This window comes from Leucoraja erinacea, chromosome 4 (genome assembly GCF_028641065.1).
Source record: "Leucoraja erinacea ecotype New England chromosome 4, Leri_hhj_1, whole genome shotgun sequence".
Taxonomy (NCBI): domain Eukaryota; kingdom Metazoa; phylum Chordata; class Chondrichthyes; order Rajiformes; family Rajidae; genus Leucoraja; species Leucoraja erinaceus.
Genome location: NC_073380.1, coordinates 22,787,418 through 22,810,274, shown reverse-complemented (window position 1 = coordinate 22,810,274; position 22,857 = coordinate 22,787,418). Strand labels below are relative to the sequence as shown.

The 22,857-nt window shown below is 42.1% G+C and overlaps 1 protein-coding gene across 2 annotated transcripts in view; it reads left to right on the top strand.

Annotated features, from left to right (window-relative positions):
- col22a1 (collagen, type XXII, alpha 1) overlaps positions 1 to 22,857 on the top strand; it is a 260,574-nt gene that overhangs the window by 106,104 nt on the left and 131,613 nt on the right. For both annotated transcript variants that reach the window (XM_055633867.1, XM_055633868.1), the window contains exons 13-16: positions 5,012 to 5,065; positions 18,099 to 18,152; positions 19,692 to 19,736; positions 20,715 to 20,768. In XM_055633867.1, the coding sequence (XP_055489842.1) occupies positions 5,012 to 5,065; positions 18,099 to 18,152; positions 19,692 to 19,736; positions 20,715 to 20,768 (207 nt within the window). The remainder of the gene's footprint in view (positions 1 to 5,011; positions 5,066 to 18,098; positions 18,153 to 19,691; positions 19,737 to 20,714; positions 20,769 to 22,857) is intronic.

Genomic DNA, 22,857 nt, shown 5'->3' with positions numbered 1-22,857 from the left:
CAGCCAACACTCACTCACTTTTGACTTCAACTTAAAACAAATTGGTGAAGGAATTTATAAACAACTGGTTGGATATTGTTGGATTTGCGGTTCACAATATGGAGTCAGAGAATAAAAATGATCTAAAAAGGACATTTGGCCATTGATGGATTTCCCAACAAAGAAAGCAATATGTTCCAGGCTGACAGAAAGGAATTCTCCCACACAATATGTAATGCTAAAACACCCACATGAAAATAAAGCAGAAATGAAACTGATCCTAATTTAGTTACAGAAGATTACAGCTGTTTGCTAGGAATAAGTCACTGTCTGAATTTTTCTATTTTAATTAAAAATGAAGACATTATAATATTCAGCTTTAATCACATTTTTACAGACATTACGTGTAACTATGAGATTTTATTTTGGACAATTTGGCTGAGTGTTTTCATGGGACATTTCATTCTTAAAAGAGTCGACATATTTAGATCAGGCGAAAACAGAATAAGATGCATTCGTGACATATCGACATAATAGGCAAATGGTCATCTTAGCTGAAGAGCTGTTTGATGTTGATTCCTCAGTTTAATGATTTTTCACCTCATGTTTTGCACGTTTTATCTCAAGGGATTTGCTTTTACATTGCATAAAGATTCATTCAATCCCACATAAATTTGTTGCTTTAGTTGCTTTCACCCATGAAAGGCTGATTTTATAAACAAAAGTTTGAGACAATTAAAATAAAGTTGTTTAATAAAAACAAAATTAAAATTTATTAGTATAACGCACAAGTAAATTCACCTTCACTCCAAGCAGATAAACTTTTCAACTAAATTCACACTGAAGAAAGGTTTTGGCCCGAAACGTTGCCTGTTTCCTTCGCTCCATAGATGCTGCCGCACCCACTGAGTTTCTCCAGCAGTTTTGTCTATCTTAAGTTCTCATAGGATATGATGTAAAGATGTAAAAATGAGATTTTGAATCTCTTGATTTATTGCAATGCATTTTGCCATTAGCTATGTGGAAATTAATTACTTTTATATTAAATTCAGCATGATTGTGAATGAGTCATGATGGGAAGTTTGCTAAAAACCATAAAATATCGATTTGTGGATTGAATTTAAGACAGAACTTAAAGGGCTGTCCCACTGCGGCGACCTAATCCACGAGTTCTGGCGAGTTTGCCCTTGACTCATACCCGCAGCATGGTGGACACGAGGTCCTAGGAGGTCTTTGTAACTCTCCTGTTAGAAGAGGAAAGAAGACATTCCCCCATTTCCCAAATCGCCCCCCTAAAACCCTGACTGATACCATCCTAGCGCTAGACCTCAACCGGAAGAAATGCATCTCTGTTTTGTATAACTTGTTAGGGTCGGTTATATTGAAACCTCATACCTCATTAAAAGCTGTGTGGGAGGGCGAGCTGAATACGAAACTAACAGACCAGCAATGGGACTCTGCCTTGCATTTGATCCATTCTCTGTCCGTATGTGCCCGTCATGGCCTAATCCTATGCAAAGTCCTTCACAAAGTCCACGACACAAATGCAAGATTATCTAGAATTTACCCCGCTGTTAGGGACACCTGCAACAGATGTAATCAATCTCCTGCCAACCATAGCCATATGTTCTGGTCTTGCCCTAAGCTAGCAACCTTTTGGAGGAGTGCTTTCGACGTGCTAAGCAGAGCCTATGGCCAGACTATTTCTCCAAACCCACTGTCAGACATTTTTGGTATTCCTCCCAACACCAACCTCTCTGTTGCGTTGAAGCGGGTCCTGGCTTTTACAACCTTGTTAGCCCGGACACTGATCTTGCTTAACTGGAGGCTTACCTGTCCCCCGACACACACCAGCTGGATCAAGGAGGTGCTCTACAATTTAAAGCTTGAAAAACTTAGGTTCTCTCTCAAAGGCTCTACCAAGAAAAATGCCCGCAAGTAAAAAATGGTTGCCATTGAAAAAATCAATACTTTTTTTACTCGTAGGTTTAGTCGAATTAAGTCGTAGAAGGTTGGCAAGTTATTTGTAGGTAATCGAGGGTAGTCTGAGGTAGTCGAAGGTAGTCATAGATAGTCTTCAACATAGTCGAAGGGAGGTCGAATGGAGGTAGTAGGAGGTCGTCTTCGCTCTCCACTATTCGGTGTCAATTTTCCCGAAACTAGTCGAGGCTAGTCTGCAACATAGTCGAAAGAGGTCGAAGTAAGTCTTCAACATGACATTTTTTCAAACTCTCCTAAACTTTTCTAAACTCGCAAATTAGGTAGCCGTAGTGGGAAGCCCCTTTACAGGAACATTCTCCCCTCAGATCACGCATTATTTACCTGTACAAGGTATTCTGCTCTTACCAATTAATTTCATTGACATCGATGGAACCAAATTTCTGAAATAGTGCAATACACAGGCACTTCTATATTGCAAGTTCAGTGCTATCAATCCAAAAACACATGTCAAGGCAGATAATTGGTGAGTGCAGTGTGCTTGAATTAATCCTATGAATTTGGACGCATGGCTTGCAAAACTATCACTAATGGTGGTCTCACTTCTGGGGAAGTTGTAAACTGCATGAAAGACATTACACATTATCATTGTTTTTAACTAACTGTTATAAGATCATAGAACTTCATGGACCTGTTGGATTTTTTTATTAACCATTTTAACATCTTCAATGCCTATGACAAAGGTCTTTACATTAATTTTCATATTCAAGCTCCAATCCACAAGAGGAAACATACAGGAATGACTATTTGATGCAAAACATTTAAATTTTGCAATGAACTGCCACAGAGGTAATGAAGACAAATGGCAGAAAGATTAAGGGGGCATGAGGGATACACTGTTAAAAACTAGGTGGCTGGATGGTTTATATCTTTGGGATTGCTAAACTAGACTGCATCATGATCTTTCCTCAAGATTGTTTGAATCTGTTCATGGCTTTCTATCTGTGTAACTGATAATTGCTCTACTTTTTCTGCCTCCAACTATTGTATCATTTAAATCCATTTCATTGCAAGTAGCATTATCTTCAGTCATCTAAGACCTATATTCTGGAATTCCTCTCTTCAACAAATCATCTCCACCTCTTCACCTCCTTTTAAGATGATGTGTAAGATCCATTTGTTGAACCAAGCTTCTGAACCAAGCTTCTGAATATTCTAACACATTATGCCCTTTCATTGATAGAGCATGTACATTTATTCTTTGCTGTGCCTCTGTAAAACACAAGGTCCCCCCCCCATATTAAATGTAGGAAATAAATAAAAGCAAGGTATTCAATAAAGGCTGAAATTTTGTAAAATATATGTGGGACATGGTAAACCGTACACATATGGCTATAAGAGCTCAACATGAGCCTTGGCTTGTTCGGGATCAGAGAGCACCATTTCTCCCTGAACTATGTGTTCCAATAACAGCAGAGAGTATATACAGTAAATGGGATATGTTTCAGCAGTTTACATGCTTTGTTTATTTTTGGGGTATCTGTTGTGCTCACCATATTTTGTCCAATGGATCTATGGTTCGTTCTTGAAGGTCACAGATTATACACTCAATCCATGGATCCTTGCATTACTAAGGATTCGAGTAAGTTCTGAAAATATCAAAGTCAGAGTACACTTAGTATTGCAGAGCAGCCATCAATATTTTTCAGCAGAGCTTGAACTAGCCTGGAATGTTCTCCGCACTATCTGAGAGTCTCACTTTGTGATTACCTATGGCATTGTTTACAATCTGGGCATGGTTCTTGTCCACAGCAACACAACAGTTTGTGGTAAATTGGGACTGTTGGGACTAGAGAACAGTGGGTCAAATATCAGGGTGTTGAAAACATTATGTCAGGGCACATTTGATTGACCTTCATTTCATCTGAGCAGACTGCATGACAGGACTTGTATGCATTCAGCAAGACTTCAACAGCATTCTGGCAAGGACTGATACGTGACACATTACTTTCACACCCACCGAATCAAGTGCCATGAAATAACCAGCTAGAGGAATACTAGCCATTTTTCTTGCCATTCAACTGTATAACTATCATCAAGTCACTATAATTAACTTTCAGAAGTTGACTAGAAACTGACTAGACATGGCACTTATTTCTATGACAGCATGTGCACGCATTGTACACATTCTCCCTGATAGCACACTGATTCTGGAAGTCCTAATTTGTTGATCTTCTTTCTTGCCACTAAAACTTGGTGGTCTCGGAATGTTGTGTTTCTTAGCTTTCAATCACACAAGCACCTCATCTGATGATAGATACTTAGTGCTGGAGCAACTCAACGGGTCAGGCAGGATCTCAGGAGAAAAGGAACAGGTGAAGTTCCGGGTGGAAGCAGTCTGAAGTCCGAAGAAGGGATCCGACCTGAAACATCGCATGTTCCTTTTATCCAGAGATGCTGTCTTACCCGCTGAGTTGCTTCAGCAGTTTGAATATCTTCAGTATATACCAGCATCTGCAGTTGCTTCCTATAAGCACCTTATCTGTCAGTTTAATTTTATTGTCCTTTTTTCAAATGTTTCCTCCTATTCAGGTTGAAGTTCTAGCATATTACTGAAGAAGTGTGTTGATTGCTGGAAGTGCGATCCAATTATATACTCTTTATCTGAACTTCTCTCTGCTCTAAAGGTGGAAACTGGTTGTCTGTGAGCTTTCTGAAGTTCTTGCAGTGTCCTGCACAATACCAATGACCCAGCAGTTAACTTAAACTACTCACATTACTCAATCATCGCATTGTTTGGAATGTCATTATCATGAAATGAATAGTGCAGAACAATATTTGTTGCATGGCAAAAATATTGTTTTGTGTATAGTACTTCGATACGATTTAATACGATAAAACAAATTATTGCTATTACATAGTATATGCTGAAAGAAATTAAGTGCAGAACATTTTAAAAATCTTGTAAGCATAATCATTCTTGTTAAATCAAAGATAATAAATTCTTTATAATTTTTTCATTGATTAATTGTGAGAAGGGGAGTTTGTTGGTAATCTCCATAGCTTTAACCTGAGCCTTATTTCTGGTTTCTAGGGTGATGCTGGTATTAAAGGACAGGCAGGGCAACCAGGCGAGACGGGCGGAAAGGTAAGATAATCATCACAGTCCCCAGAATTGCACTTAACTATCTGAATAATGTCGATAATTATTCCTGAAGTATGAATAGTTTTAACAGTTGGGTGTGGGATAATAATAGTGGACAGAGTACAAAAATTGTAATTTTGTTCAACAAGTTTAATGGCTTCAATAATCACTAGGTTGAGATTGACCCAACTGATTGCCACACGCATGTGGCTCTATAATATATACTCAGCAGCATTTTTAAATAATGCTTATTTGCAGTAAATGTGATGCTAAAAAAGGTGAGAACATAAAGGTTATGACACAATATCTCTGATGCAGCCTAGCCCACCTTTGGCTTGTAACATTTTATTAATCCCCTTTATTTTACTTCAGGTATCAGGTGACTTATTCATGAGGTCCACTTTCTTGACTATGTTCAAACTGTGACAGATAGACAAAAGTGTTCAACAATATGTCAGCCGTGTGCTGTGAGGTTGATCATTGAAATGACCGGGCAATAAAAATGTAGATCAGTTCATTCAGTTACCCACTTATCTCAAAGATTAGTTTAGTTTAGCGATACAGCATGGAAACAGGCCCTTTGGCCCACCGAGTCCACGCCGACCTGCGATACAGCATGGAAACAGGCCCTTTGGCCCACCGAGTCCACGCCGACCTGCGATCCCCACACATTAACACTATCCTACACCCACTCAAGATAATTTTTACATTTACACCTTGCCAATTAACCTACAAACCTGTACGTCTTTGGAGTGTGGGAGGAAACCAAAGATCTCTGAGAAAACGCATACAGGTCACGGGGAGAACGTCCAAACTCCGTACAGACAGCACCCGTGGTCAGGATCGAACCTGGGTCTCCGGTGCCGCATTCGCTGTAAGGCAGCAACTATACCATTGTGCCACCGTGACCGCCCTTGTTGAATGCCATTGTTAGCTACTCCATACCCCTTCTGCCTTAGTTTTGATAGTTGTTCACAAAATCAACCTCTTCTTAATCCCACCAAGCTATAGTCATGATCTCACCTGTTTCAAAGCAGGCAGCATAGGTCCTACGGTGGCTTTCTCTCCAATAATGGTCATCTTGTTCTACAAATTAATCCCTCTGCAGTGATAAAGTCTTTAACCCAATTCTTGGTACACCTTCAGGCACTTAGCCTTGCTATTTCTATCTGCCAAAAGGTACACAGATGGATATAGATCAGCTACAGAGGTGGGTGGAGAAATGGCAGATGGAGTTTAAACTGAGCAAGTTTGTGGTGTTGCTCTTTGGGAGGTCAAATGTAAGAGGAAAATCTACAATTTGTGGCATGACCCGTAACAGAATTTAAGTACAGATATCTTGGCATTCAAGTCTATAGCTCCCTGAAAGTGGCAGCACAAGTAGATAGAGTGGTATACAAGGTGTGTCTGCTTTCATAGGTTAAGGCATTGAGTATAAGTCAGAAAGTCATGTTGGACCTTGGCTAGACAGCATTTGGAGTATGGCATGAGGTTCAGGTTGTCCCTGGGGCAAAGTATATCATCCATGTTCAAAACCCATGATATGCTGAATGGCCTACGTCTGCTCCTGTATCTTATGCAGTAATGGCTTGATTACAGGAAGTATGTGGGGGCTTTGGAACGGGTGCAAAAGAGGTTATCTAGAATGATGCATGGATTAGGGGGTATTAGCTACAGGGAGAGGTTGGACAGACACATTTTTTTTTCCCTCTGGAATGCCGTAAATTGCAGGGAGACCTGACAGAGTATATAAAATTATGGGAAGCATAGATAGCAGAAATAGTCAGATTATTTTTCCCAGGATGGAAAAAAATCAAATACTAGAGGGCATAGCACTAAGGTGAGAAGGGCAATGTTTAAAGGAGATGTGCAGGGCAACATATTTACACAGAGGGTGGTGAGTGCCTGGAACACGCTGTCAGTTGGTAGGCGAGGCAGATACAATAGTGATATTTAAGAGGCTTTTGCATAGCCATATGGGTGTGCATGGAATGGTGGGATACAGATTACGTAAGTTAAATGAGAGAAGGTCTTGGGATCATTTTCGGCACAGATAGTGTGCGTCGAAGGGCCTGTTCATGTGCTGTACTGTTCTAGGTTCCATATTCTATCATGCATAAAACCTCATGCACAGCTGGCACACTATATCTCCCTGATCATGTCTGAACCTCGCCTCTCCTATGGAACAGGATAAATTGAGGAGACTCGTAATTAAATCACTCTGTAGGACGTGTTTTATGGATGCCATGTGATTTGATTTCAACTAAATCTTGAAGAGATCACACAGATTATTATCTCTCAATGAAATCACGTCTGCCACAAAATTGATCTGGGCATTCACACTCACAATTTACATTAGCGCACTTCATGTTTTCCTGGTCTCAAGTATGCAATAAGCGACCATAGTATTTGTGTATTTGTTTCGCCCTTAATGAAATGGCATGGCATCAGGGGACATAGCATCTGTATTTCCTGATGAGTGACACATCGTTCAGACCTCTAGAATAAAATACAATCTCTGGAGGATGTCGGCGGTTATGGGGAGAAGGCAGGAGAATGGGGTTAGGAGGGAGAGATAGATTAGCCATGATTGAATGGTGGAGTAGATCTGATGGGCCGAATTACATAATTCTGCTCCTACCACTTAAGACCTTATGACCAGTCCACACATGTAAACAGTGATGTGAAGATCTCACCATGCCATGAGATCATGAAATGTCTTCAAGCATTACACCAGTGTGCAGATCCTCACCACTGTCGGAAGCAACTGCAGCTATTGGTTACTTAGGCACCTTATGTGGAGGGCCTCTTATTTCTGCCAAACACGGGAAGGATCTCGACCCAAAATGTCACCCATTACTTTTCTCCAGAGATGCTGCCTGTTCCGCTGAGATACTCCAGCTTTTTGTGTCTTCGGTTTAAACCAGCATCTGCAGTTCCTTTTTAAACCCAGGATCTTCCTCCTGTTACCTAATCAGCCTAATTGTTCCTTTGAGTGCAAATGGGAGCTGTCCCTCTCCCTCTGTGACTATTTTCTCATTAATGACAGTCACATTGCAGCAATGCACTGTTTGTATCCAGTAAAGAATATGTCCTTCAGGGTTAATGCCCTTCTTCATGCAGAAACTGCCAGTGGGTATGTAAAATTGGCTGGGAATAGCACTTATTGTGGTGTATAAAATATATTGTTACAAGCTGGATTCTGGCCAACCATGCAATTTCTTTTCCCAGACTGATTATATGTTATTACTAAACACAGGCATGCTTTAGCACACCAAAAATAGGTGCAGACCACTTTCTAGACAAATATATTGCTGCTATTACAAGAGACCTTTACTTTCTTCCCCCTCATTTCTGTAGTTGATCACTGTCTGTGAGGATGTTGAGCTAGCTGGTCAGAAGTGCCTAAACAAAGTGGCGAGCTTCATAAGTTTTCTTCTGCATGGACTAAATGCCTTGTGTGGGCCCCTTCCTTGAACAGCATCGATGTACGGAACCCTTTCTTCTATACATAAGAAAAAAATATTTTAATCCTCTAAGTTCACCTTTCAATAATCACATGCTCACAAAAAGAGGGCGAGGAGTTAGTGTAGGTAGCAGGGCTGCAGATTTTTGAACATTGGAATCCCTTCACGGGAAGAGGTGATCTGTATATGTTGCACCTGAACTGGAGGGCAACCAATATCCTGGCTGCTAGTGCTACGTGGATGGTTTTAAATTAGGGGAACGGGGTCCAGTGCAGGACTGAGGCAAGTGAGAGACTGATAGTCATTATAGAAACATATAAAGTAGGTACAGGAGTAGGCCATTTGGCCCTTCGAGCCAGCACCGCCGTTCAATATGATCATGGCTGATCATCCAGAATCAGTACCCTCCTTTTTCACCATATCCCTTGATTCTGTTAGCCCTAAGAGCTATGTCTGACTGATGGAAGGTGATGAAGGTTATGGAAGGTGGTGAAGGCAAGTTCAGTGGATAGGATAGACAGGAGCGCAGCAGGGAGCAAGGCAGGACTGTTGGATTAAATTGCATTTATTTTCAATCTTGAGGTCTGATGGGTAAGGCAGATGAACTCAGGGTGTGGATAGATTCATGTGACTTGGATGTTGTAGCCATTACGGAACCCTGGCGAAGAGAAGGACAGGCGTGGCAGCTTAATGTTCCAAGGTCTAGGTGCTACAGGTGAAATAGAGGCGGGGAGTATTGGTTTATTGCTCTTTATTGTTGGTTATAGCACCCATTCATTCATCAGCATCACTGCCCTTTACCTGGGAGAGTCTTGCTTATGTTGTGTCAAGTCAAGTCAAGTCAAGTTTATTCATCACATACACATACGAGATGTGCAGTGAAATGAAGAGTGGCAATGCTCGCGGACTTTGTGCAAAAAGACAAATAAACAAACAAACCAAACAAACCACAAACAGCTGGTGTGTTCCTTTAACAGCTGCAAAGAAAATTGCTGCTGATATCATGCTGACATGCAACCTCTTGGAATGCATCAGTGGGGAAGGGTACACTGCAACCAACAGTCTGTTTCGGCTTGGTGTTACACAGAGAATTACACAGAGAGTTACACAGTGAATCCTCAAAATTGAAACTCTCACACATTATGAGCTTCACGAATATTGTTAAAATATTCCAAAAAATATTTTGCCAAAAAATGTTGTTTTGACTCCTAAGAACCATACAATAGATTCAGATTCAGATTCAATTTTTTAATTGTCATTGTCAGTGTACAGTACAGAGACAACGAAATGCATTTAGCATCTCCCTGGAAGAGCGACATAGCAAATGATTTGAATAAATAATAGTAAGTGTCCGGGGGGGGGGTGGTGATTGGCAGTCACCGAGGTACGTTGTTGAGTAGAGTGACAGCCGCCGGGAAGAAGCTGTTCCTTGACCTGCTGGTTCGGCAACGGAGAGACCTGTAGCGCCTCCCGGATAGTAGGAGGGTAAACAGTCCATGGTTGGGGTGAGAGCAGTCCTTGGCGATGCTGAGCGCCCTCCGCAGACAGCGCTTGCTTTGCAATATGTCATAATTCAAGTAAAATTTGATGGCTCTGAAATGTGCCACAAAGGTTTAAGGGTGGCACAGTGGCACAGTGGTAGAGTTCCTGCTTCCAGCGCCATAGACCTGGGTTCATTCCTGACTACGGGTGCTGTCTGGATAGAGTTTGTGTGTTCCCCCTATGACCATGTGGGCTTCATCTGAGTGCTCCCATTTCCTCTCACGTTGCAAAGTCATGCAAGTTTGTAAGTTAATTGGCTTCTGCACATTGTCCCTAGTGTCGGATAGAACTAGTGTACGGGTTATCGCTGGTCAGCATGGATTTGATGAGCCAAGGGCCTGTTTCCCTGCTGTATTTCTAAACTAAATTGAACTAAACATGGTGTGAAATAACTTCTGAGCCATTATCCTATGTTTTAAGTTCAAATGCACTGGAATGTAACAAATAACAATAAATTTAAAGGACTGTGATTTACATGGTGATGAATAGAATCTGAGTATCTTGGATAACAATATTCAAAACTAATTTGGAACTTGTACCAACTGATCACTCAAAAGAATAGCAACACCAGAACAATGCATTCAAACTTCTGTTGGCTCAACATTACTTAATTTGTTATTTCCTTTCAGTACTTGTTAGTGCTTTCTTTATACCAGTTTAAGTTGAAATAGTGCTGACAAAAAAACATTTTACCATCGGACGATATTTGAGGAAGAAGTGGGTGTATGAGGAGGATGAAGGGTTTGAAATATTACCGGAAGAAAATGTCATTTCTCAGCAGAGAACAAATGGCTGATTCACTGGCAGACAACACAGGGAAAGTTGGGAATAAAGAAAGTTTGTATTTAACAAATCAGCGTTAAATTATGCTAGTGAGGTCAGTTGTATCAAATGATTGCACAAGGAAAGTTGTTGAATTGTTTTAGCTGAAGACACTTCAAGAAAGTTTAATTTAGTTGTGACTACAAATGTAACTGCAAGCATTGCCTTGGCAGGTCTAAAGCACCTATTGTTGCATGACTGGTAACTAAAGATTGCTCCTCCCAATTTACTTAAATGCTGAAGATAGACATAAAATATTGGAGTAACTCGGTGGAACAGGCAGCATTACTGGATAGAAGTAATTGGTGACATTTTGGGTCTGGAGCCTTCTTCAGACTGAATGTGGCCTGGTTATAAGGTATTAGCTACAAGTAGAGGTTGAACAGACTGCAGTATTATACATGGTAGCAGGTCTGGAACCATTGGCTTGAAGGCAAATGTTAAGACCATCTCATGATTGTAATACATTTAGCTCTCAAATTGGAAAACGGATATTTGGGAAACACTTCACACTAGTCACAAGAGATTTGGCACATATCTAAATAAACAAACAAATGTATCGGGGGGGGGGGGGAGGGATCTTGGTAGCTTGTGCTAATTGTTTAAAGGGTTACTGATCCCTGATTGAAGGCAACAGAACTTAATACATATGATTACTGCATTTGCAGGTTGATACTCGCACTGACATGATCTAAGTATATATTTTCCCCAAAATAAGACTTGGGTGTAACTTAAAACAATAAAAATAATAAAGCAATGCAGTGTCGGATCTCCTTCATATCAGGCCTAATCCCCTTAAGGAACATCTGTGGAACTTTAAAGTGATATTCTCTTTGTCTTTCTGATTAATGGTGTCAAGTTAAGATCACTTGAGATTCCATTTTAAATATAAATATATGGAAACATTTTTCTCATAAAGAAAAGTATTGGCACAATTTATCCAAGGGAGTGAATGACCTTGTATTCTGCACTACATCAGCAAGATTAAAGGCACTAATTGATAGGAGTTCACTTTAATTTTAGACTTTAGAGTTACAGCGCAGAAACAGGCACTTCTGTCCACCAAGTCCGCCCAAACCAATGATCACCCTGTACACTAACACTCATCGGGTGACGCTGTTCGTCAGCTGCCTTGTCAACAGCGGGTTCGTGATTTTTACTTTTTTTGTTTTTTTAGTTTGTCCAAATGTATGTTTTAGTGTCTCTCGGTATGTCTTATGTTCGGGGTGGGGCGGGGGAATAGGGTAAACCGTTTTCAGTCACGTAACTCAACGGAGATGCAAATTTTTTCCTTGTTGCTTCTCGCTGCCTTGCCGGGGATCGCACGGAGAAGAGCTCCGACCGCCGGCCTGCGGCCTATAATATCCTGAAGCCGCGGTCTCCGGTAAGGAAGTGGCCGGTTCGGGAACTCCAACCGAGTGTGTTCAATCTGTCCCGACGTCGGAGCTTCGATCATCCCGATGAGAGGGCTTGCACATTGGGCCATCCGTAGCGGCGACTACAGAGGGTCAAGGCCTCCGTCCACGGGTGAACAAAGGTGGAAGACTGACTGAACTTTATTGACTTTCATCACAGTGAAGAATGCTGTGGGGATGTTTATGTCAAATTCTATTGTGTATTGTGTTATTTTTAATTGTATGGCTGCATAGTAACTCATTTCACTGTACCTTAATTGGTGCATGTGACAAATAAATGTGAACCTTGAACCTTGAGCCTACACACGAGGGACAATTTACAATTTTACCAAAGCCATTTAATTAACACACCTGTACATTTTTGGATTATGGCCGGAAACTGGAGCATCCAGAGATATCCCACGTGGTCGTAGCGAGAATGTACAGACTCCTTACAGACAGCACCCATAGTCAGAATCGAACCCAGGTCTCTGGCACTGTAAGGCAGCAGCTCTACTGCATCACCACTAGAAGGAAGATTTGCAGTTTGCAAAGCACAGAGGATTTACCGTACCGATTATTCTTCATAAGATATATTTACAACCAATTCAACCAAGGCTGAATTGCTCGAAAGTTATTAAGCAGTTAATTGAGAGAAAGAAAAATAAACAAAGTTTCATGTTATCTATCTCCTCTGAAATTTAAACAGCAGTTCCAAAAACAAAATAATTATTCCACTTCCTTCACACATGTCAAAACATATATATAAACATTCCAAATAAGTAATCCAATTGAATGGTTTGACAATGGGTTTATAAATTACATCAATTAGCAATGCCACACGAAAGCCTCAAATAAATCATTGTAAAACATAATTTGCCATTATATTGGCTGTTAGAATTATAGGAGGCACACCGTCAACCTATCATTAAAACCTCATATCGCATTCAGGGTTTGCACTTGTTCAAAGAGAGCTGCACCACACTATACCTAAAGGATTGAATTTGGTCAAATATTCAAGGATTAATTGGGTTGTAGATTACTGTTCAAAATTGGATCCACAGTTGTCTTTACCTGTGTTAATATACAGGGCATTAATTGCCAATAATTTGTGAAATACGAAGCTGGATCTCTAATATCTAAATACACGCTGCACACCTTAGCATATCCTCACTTGCCTCAGGATTGTCCTTCTAAACAAACCTGGATACGAGGATTTTTACAACATTGTCTAAGTTGTTCATAAAGATATTGAAACACGTGGCCCTGAAATCAGAAACCACTGGCTGAGTCTCTCCGATGTGTTGTGGTTCACTGTTCCATTTTATTCATGCTGCATATTGTATAAAAGAGGTGACTTCTTTCCTTTGAGATTAGCAAACTTCCATCACAACCCATCTCTCATTTTGAACACCTTTTCCAAAAATTCACTAAATTGATTGGACATGACCTATTCTGTACAAATCTAAGATAGACATAAAGCATTGGAGTAACTCAGCGGGTCAGGCAGCATCTCTGAAGAAAAAGGATGGGTGATATTTCGGGTCAGGACCCTTCTTCAGACTGAAAGCAAGAGGTGGGGGGAGGGGAGGGGAGGGGGATGAAGAACTGGAGGCAGAGAAAAGACCAGGACCTTGATTAGTACAGGTGTCAGAGGTTATGAGGAGAAGGCAGGAGAATGGGTTTAGGAGGGAGAGATAGATCAGCCATGGTTGAATGGCAGAGAAGACTTGATGGGCCAAATGGCCTAATTCTTCTCCTATCACATATGACCTTATGACCTTATGAGGACCGTCATGGCCAGCCACAAATAGCTTCTCCAGGACGTTGCCTGGTAGGTCCACTGTTGGCTAGGGAAGGAGTGATCTCAAGAGAAACAATGTGGAGAACTGTGGAATTGGCAAAACGACTAGGTAGGAGGAAGGGTGTAAGGAGGATAGGGGGGTGTGTGGGGGGGGGGGGGGGGGGGGTGGGGGACTATGAGATGAAGTAAGTTAAAATTAGAGAGTTCAATGTTCATACTGCTGGGTTACAAGCTACCCAAGCAAAATATGATGTGCTGTTCCTCCAAATCACATTGTTTCTCAATTGCTTGGGATATTTTGCATTTATTTTGCTGTGTAGTTGGCCTCCTTCCATTCACATCACAGAGAGGTCCATTAGATTTATGTAATTGAATCTAAAAATGTCAGATTCATAGTGCCATACAGCAAGGAAATAGGCCCTCCGCCCCAACTTGTTCAGGCCGACCAAGATGCCCCATCTGCACTAGTCCCACCTACCTGCATTTGGCCAATATCTCTCTAAACCTTCCCTATTGATATACATGTCCAAGTGTCTTAAATATTGTTATAGTACCTGTCTAAACTAACCCCTCTGGTGCCTTGTTTCATATACCCACCCTTTCTTTCTCCTCTCATGATAAACCTGTGTCCTCTGTTTTTTGATTCCTTTATTCTGGGTAAAAGTGTCAGCACATTTACCATTCCTTTCCCCTCATGATCTTCTACACCTCCATAAGATCACACCTCGGCCTCGTGCACTCCAAGAAATAAATCCTAGCCTGCCCCTCCTCTCCTTATGCCCTCAGCTCCTGTCAACATACTCATAAAGGTCATAAGTTCAAGTTCAAGTTCAAGTGAGTTTATTGTCATGTGTCCCTGTATAGGACAATGAAATTCTTGCTTTGCTTAAGCAACAGAAAATAGTAGGCATTTACTACAAAACAGATAAATGTGTCCATATACCATGATATAAATATATACACACATGAATAAATAAACTGGTAAAGTGCAAATAACAGAAAGTGGTTTATTAATAATCAGAGTTTTGTCCGAGCCAGGTTTAATAGCCTGATGGCTGTGGGGAAGTAGCTATTCCTGAACCTGGTTGTTGCAGTCTTCAGGCTCCTGTACCTTCTACCTGAAGGTAGCAGGGAGATGAGTGTGTGGCCAGGATGGTGTGGGTCTTTGATGATATTGCCAGCCTTTTTGAGGCAGCGACTGCGATAAATCTCCTCGATGGAAGGAAGGTCAGAGCCGATGATGGACTGGGCAGTGTATACTACTTTTTGTAGTCTTTTCCTCTCCAGGGCGCTCAAATTGCGGAAACAAGCCACGATGCAACCGGACAGTATGCTCTCGACTGAGCACCTATAGAAGTTAGAGATAGTCTTCCTTGACAATCCGACTCTCCGTAATCTTCTCAGGAGGTAGAGGCGCTGATGAGCTATTTTGATAATTGCGTTAGTGTTCTCGGACCAGGAAAGATCTTCAGAGATGTGCACGCCCAGGAATTTGAAGTTCTTGACACTTTCAACCATCGACCCGTTGAAATGAATGGGGCTGTGGGTCCCCCTCCTACTCCTTCCAAAGTCCACAATCAGTTCCTTGGTTTTGCTGGTGTTGAAGGCGAGGTTATTGCGCTGGCACCATATGGACAGTTGCTCGATATCTCTTGAATAAGGAATTGTTGCATTTAATGCATTATGCATCTTATCAGGAATCCCTGGGATTATTGAATAGCCCTGTCATTTCCATTTAATAATCCTGGGTAGCTGTTTCATTTTCTAAATTTCTTAGTGCTCATTTAAGCTAAATGAATTTAATGTTCAACATTCAGGGTGCAGTGTTCCCCAAATTCATTGTATGGAAAATAGTCAGGATATCATGAAACTATGAAACTTGGAATCATGATCGTTCCCTGGGTGATTATTTTGAAATGGCAATTTGTAGTTTCAATGGTGCTGCACCATGTGTTTTACAAACTGTTAAACCCATATTCCCCATCATCCACTCCAGCACTCATGCGCACAAGCTTTTGAAATGCGCTCAAGCACTAGGATGACACTTTGACACAGTGGCAGAACTGCTGCCTCACAGCACCAGAGACCCAGGTTTGATCCTGACTTCGGTTGCTGTCTGTGTAGATTTTACACGTTCTCTCTGTGCTCGCGTGGGTTTTCTTCTGGTGCTCCGGTTTTCTCCCACATCCCAAAAAGTGCAGGTTTGTAGGTTGTGTAGGAAGGAACTGCAGATGCTGGTTTAAACTGAAGATAGGCACGAAATGCTGGAGTAACTCAGCGGGACAGGCAGCATTTCTGGAGAGAAGGAATGGGTGACGTTTTGGATCGCGACCATACTTCTTCAAAATGGTCACGACCCGAAACGTCACCCATTACATCTCTCCAGAGATGCTGCTTGTCCCGCTGAGTTACACCAGCATTTTGTGTCTATCTTGGGTTTGTAGGTTAATTGGCATCTGTAAACTGCCCCAAATGCGTAGGATGTGAAAATGGAATAAATTAGAAATAGTTTACGGGTGATGGATGGTCAGCGTGGACTTGATGGGCCAAAGGGCCTGTTTTCACACTGTATGCACTTGTCCAACTCCCATAATGCAGAGACCAGGAATCAAGCGTCACTTGTTCGCGAGGAGCATTGTGGCTTCCCATTGAAATGTAAAGGGGCTGTCCCACTTGGGCGACCTAATTGGCGAGTTTAGAAGAGTTTGAAAAAATGACATTGAAGACCTCCTTCGACTATGTAGAAGACCTCCTTCAACCTCCTTTGACTATGTTGAAGACCAGCTTCGACTAGCTACGACTAACTTTGGAAAATGGGACACCGAACAGTGGAGAGTGAAGACGACCTCCTTCGATCTCCTTCAACCTCCCTTCAACTATGATGAAGACTATCTACGACTACCTTCGACTACCTTCGACTACCCTCGATTACCTACGACTAACACGCCGACCTACTACGACCTATTATAACTAAACCAACGAGTAAAAAAAGTACCGATTTTCTCCATGGCAACCTTTTTTACTTGCGGGCATTTTTTAACATATTGAAAACAACGCTGTGACCTAGCTGAGGCCTCGAGTATGCAAAGACCACTCTCGAGCATGAAGGAGAGTTACGAAGACCTCCTACGACCTCGTGTCGACCATGCTGTGAGTATGAGTCGAGGGCAAAACTCGCCAGAACTCGCGGATTAGGTCAGTCAAGTGGGCCTGTCCCACTATGGCGACCTTATTGGCGAGTTTAGGAGACTGTCATGGATTTGTTGAATCGCCGAAAATGTTGACATCTTTTGACTATGTAGATGACCTCCATTGACTATGTAGAAGACTAGCTTTGACTATCAACGAGCCATTGAAATGAGCAAGGGCGATATACTAACATTATCTACGACTATTTCGACTTCCTTCAATTACCTACAATAACCTACGATAACATCCCGACCTACTACGACCTACTTTGACTAAACCTACGACTACAAAAGTATCGATTTTCTCCATGCCGACCAATTTTTGGTCGCAGAAAATGTTTCAACATGTTCCCGACCATACTATGCGGTAACTACTCCCGACCATGAAGGAGACTCACCAGAGACCATCTACGACTATGATTCGACCATGTTGCGAGCTTGTGGCGAGCGCAAAGTCTCCCAAACTCGCCAATAAGGTCACCATAGTGGGACAGGTCCTTATAGTTCTTGCCTCCTAAGGAAGTCTGTTAAATATTTGAGAGAAAAAAAATGTTCTTTGGTTGCTCATAATAAATGCTATACTTGCCTTGTAATATTCATGGAGCTGAAAACATGGAGATATTTACTATTGTTGCTTCATGTTCTTGTATGTCTATGGTTCTGGCAATCAAGGATATAGTTCTATATTGTTTAAATTTTCACATGTATCATTTGTTCATAGTATAGGAAATAAAGTCTGATATTGCTGTTTTGAGGGTGAACAGAGTACATTATATTTTTCTTAATTTAGTTACTAAACTGTTTTATTATTTCCAACAGGGAGACCAAGGTTATCCTGGAGAACAGGGTTTTAAAGGCACAGCTGGATCTCCTGTAAGTTGAAACGTTGGATTTGCTGTTTGTCATTGTCTCACATTGTACATGTGAAGATACTTGGGATACACAGCAACGATCATCAGGTCTAGATTGTTTATGCTGCACCTAATCTTGGCCAACTCCCATATTGCAGAGATCTGGCATCTACCAGTTGCTAATGTACATTCCTATGCATTCTATGCAACATCATAAATGACACCCAAATCTAGGACTGGTGTTTGACAGTGAATTTAGGCACAGTAAATAAAAAGGTTTTTCTTACTTTCCCTATCCTATCATATTATTCTATCCCTGATGTTTCGGTTCAAGACTGATGAAGGGTCTTCACCCAAAACGTCACCCATTCCTTCTCTTCGGAGATGTTGCCTGTTCCGATGAGTTATTCCAGCATTTTGTGTCTATCTTTGGTGTAAACCAGCATCTTTAGTCCCATCCTACACCTTCACTGTCTCTTCATCAACTCTAGTCCTCATCTACTTCATTTCTGTCAAACTACTATATGAATTTTATAACAACCTACAATTCAACATCAATAAAACCAAAGCCATTGGCCTTGTGCCCGACTGCATACCCCATTTCCCCTACACTAGTCAAGTCAAGAGTGTTTTATTGTTATGTGTCCCAGATAGAACAATGAAATTCTTACTTGCTGCACCACAACAGAGTATGTAAACATATTACACTGTAAACAATATGATAAAAGAGAGAGAAAAAAAGGTTCAGTGTGTATCTATATATACACATATCCACAAGTACACTCACACATAGATATATATACACACACATACTCAAAAAACAAACAATAATAATAATAATAATAATAATAATAATAATAATAATAATAATATTAATAATAATAATAATAATAATAATAATAATAATAATTGAAGTTCTTTTGAAGTTCAGAGCTTATTTGAGGTTATGGTGTTTAATAACCTGCTGGCTGTAGGGAAGATCCCATTAACCAATGTTCTTGGGCTATGATGGAGATATGCACACAGAAGGTAGCACCTACATTGAAAAATCTGCCAGACAACGTGGTTGAAGCAGGTAAAGTAACATTTAGGAGAAATTTAGACAGGTACGTGGCTAAGAAAGGTTAAGGGGGATATGGGTCAAATGTGGGCAAATAGGTCAAATATAGAAAGGCACAGGGACAGCATGGACACATTAGACTGAAGGGCCGGGCTGTATAATTCTATGAACTACCGAGCTATTGAGCTAATATTTCATTCTCCACTTTTTGGATGATGTGAAACTTATTCTCACTGATTCTATATGTATAGATTACTAAGGTAACTGAAACATTATGTAACAACACATGGTGTTTCTAATTCAACATTAGCGATGTGTTGAAGATCATATCCAGTGAGAAACATGTGGTGAAATGGTCATAACATTATTGATAATTCATTGATTGTTACAAGTTTCAAGTTCCCTATGCATCGTTAGAAATTGTTTTAGTTGTTTTATTACATGCATTTATTTTTATCATTCATTTTTATTATAAATTACTGTTGTTATTTCTTCTCCTAGGGTATAAGAGGTGATATAGGTCCTAAAGGATCACATGGAGAGAAGGTAAGTCTTCATATACACATCATTGTCTGAGCTGCAAGATTGTAAAATTCCACAACAATATCTAAAATTCAAAATTAATCTCAATTCCCACCTTTGCCTAATTAAAAAGCAAAACAAAAATTGCAGGTGTTTGTGATATTAAATATTAGACACAGAAAGTGCTCGAGTAGGCAGCAGCTCAGGGAGCATCTGTGGATAGAGAAACAAGTATTGCAATTTCAGGTCATCAGAATTGGCAAATGAGAAATCTCAATTTTTAAGATGAAAGTTGCAGTAATTTTCATAGCCATTTACTCTTGTTGTCCCACTAATTGCTAAACCCACTAAAATGGAATTAAAGCCCAAAGATTTCAAGTCATGTGTTTCTCCTGAACCAAGACTAATAAACTAAAATATTCCCAACCTGAAACGTCACCTACCCATGTTCTCCAGAGATGCTGGCTGACCCGTTGCTTTAGGCTAAAATTATCCTTGTTTTCACTAAAAGCATTACATTCTGATTGATCTGTCTGGAGATCAAGAGAAAGGTTCAGGAACAAGTAGAATCTTGCTCATTGTAATGATGCATATAATGGCTCTGTGTGAGGAGAAAACTGTGATAGGATTGTACTTTCCTCTTCATGATTTTTAATGGTATTAACAAGTTCAGGAATGGGATATAGATGGACTCAAGAACAATAACTAGGATCAGGCCAACACTAAGAAAATAAAGAATATAGGGGATATCTGAGCCATCTCACACATATTAAGGCTTGGGAGATGAGGGACACAGTCTTTAAAACCTTATTTTCCATTCACAAGCATTACTGTGCTTATAAAAAGATCTCAGCAGATCCGAATACATTTCACTGCCTGAATAGGTATAAATTAAAAAGAAATGAAAACTTTTCTGTGATATCAAACTTGACATTGATTTGTTACCTGTGGTTCTAGGCTACTGCATATCAATTAGATTTAATGCTGTCTTTCTTCCTTTAGGGTGACCGTGGTTTTGATGGATTTCCTGGAAAACCTGGTCTTCCTGGAGAAATGGTAAGTGAAAGCTTCCTAACTTTCCTTGTCAAATGATTCATCCACTGTATCCCCTTTATGTTACGATGCAAAAATATGATGTGCTGGACTTTACACAGGTAAGCCTCTGTCCTGTGAGCAAATACATTCAGAAGTTCCATAGGGTTACAGACGCCTTAGCTATATCCACAGCATATGACAGAATATGTTTAAGCAGGTGTTCTCCTCTTAACATGTTTGCACACATTTGCTGCAACACTATATATTCACACCCAGAACATCTCGTAGCGACTCTTAATGCTATCGGTAGGTACTCGGTGTAAAGAAGTGTTGAAACACACGATGTCTTCACAACTAGTTTTATTACTAACATTTATATTGATACACATTTGTGCCCTAGCTGTCCGTGGTCTGTCACTGGAGCTAGAGAGAGAGCTGGAGGTGGGGAGGTTACAATTAATCTGAAGATAATGGGGAGTGGTTAGTAGTGGTGAGGTCACTATGTTAAAGGAACATGCACTGATCTACATCCTTCCCCTTGGAAAACAAAGCATTACAATAATGACAGTGCGACCACGACTCATACGCTAGGAACAGACAAACGCGTGCACCGGCAGGAAACAGTTAAAACAGCTAAGCAAATTCCCCGTAACGTACCGGCGGTTTGACCAACCGCCCGGACCGGGTACGCAGCCCGCCCTCCCCCTCCTCCGCAGGAACAGCAGGGACAGGAGCAGGAGCGGAGGCAGGTGAACGAACCAGAGAATGCGCAGGAGAGGGAGGATGAGGTGACCGGGGAGGGGAAACGGGGACAGCAGCGGGCAAGCGAGCGGGCAAGGCAGGCGAGGGCGGAAGAGCAACAGGAGACCGGGGCACAAAGAGCTGAGAAGGAAGCGTCCTGGGCATGCGAGGAGCGGTGGGCAGCGAGGAAGGAACCGGTGGGGCAAAAGGGGCTGCAGGAGGCGGAGCGGGCTCGTTGACCAGCAGCAAATGCTGGCGGGATCGGCGGTAGATGGTACCCTCATAGTCAACGAGGTAAGGCCGCGGAGAGCCGGCAGAGCTGACAACAACAGCCGGCCGGGAGTGTCCGGAGGGGGACCGCATCCGGACCACCTGGCCAGGGAATAGATGTAGAAGGGGACGGCAGGACTTGTCATGCGAGCGCTTCTGGATATCTTGTTTTTGGGCAATGCGCTCCTGGACAGCGGCAGGGCTGAGGACGGCAGGCCGTAGGGACCGCTGGGATACTGGGATCGGAGGGCGCGTGGTGCGGGACATGAGCCGCTGAGCAGGCGAGCCCAAGGCAGGGTCACGGAAAATATTGCGGAGGTTGAGGAGGGCCAAGTAAAAATCCGACCGAGAAAGTCTACAATGCTCCAGCAACTCCTTGGCACTGCGGACGGCACGCTCAGCAAGGCCGTTGCTCTGCGGGTACTCGGGGCTGCTGGTGTGGTGACGAAAGTTCCAGGTGGCAGCAAAAGCGCGGAACTCCGCGCTCGAAAACTGGCTGCCGTTGTCAGACTGCAGACTCGCAGGAGAGCCAAAGGTTGCAAAGTGGCGGCGCAGCTTCCCAATGACAGCAGCAGATGTGAGGGAGGGGAGCTGATCCACCTCGAACCAGCTGGAGTAGGAGTCCACAAGGACCAGGAAATGCTTGCCACGCCACTCAAAGATGTCAGTGGCGACTGCCATCCACGGCAGTTCGGGGGCAGGCTGCTGCAGGAGCGGCTGGCGCTGCTGATGGGGAGAAAGGCTATTGCAGGCAGAGCAGGCGGAGACCCTCTCATGGATGTCCTGTGCCATGCCGGGCCAATAGAACTGGCTCTGGGCCTGGGACAGAGTGGCCTCCGCCCCGGGGTGGCCGCTGTGGGCGGTTTGGAAGTAGTGGTCCCGCAGCGCAGCAGGAACCACAACCTTGTGGCCCTTCACCACCACTCCGTCGTGCAGCACAAGCTCATCCCGGACCAGGAAGTAGGGCACGGCACCAGCCGGCAAAGATGAGCGACGGTCAGGCCAGCCACGAAGGATGACGTCGGCAAGCTGCTGCAGGGCAGGATCTTTGCCAGTGTGCTGGACCAGGGACTGCATCTGCTGTGAAGGCACAATATTA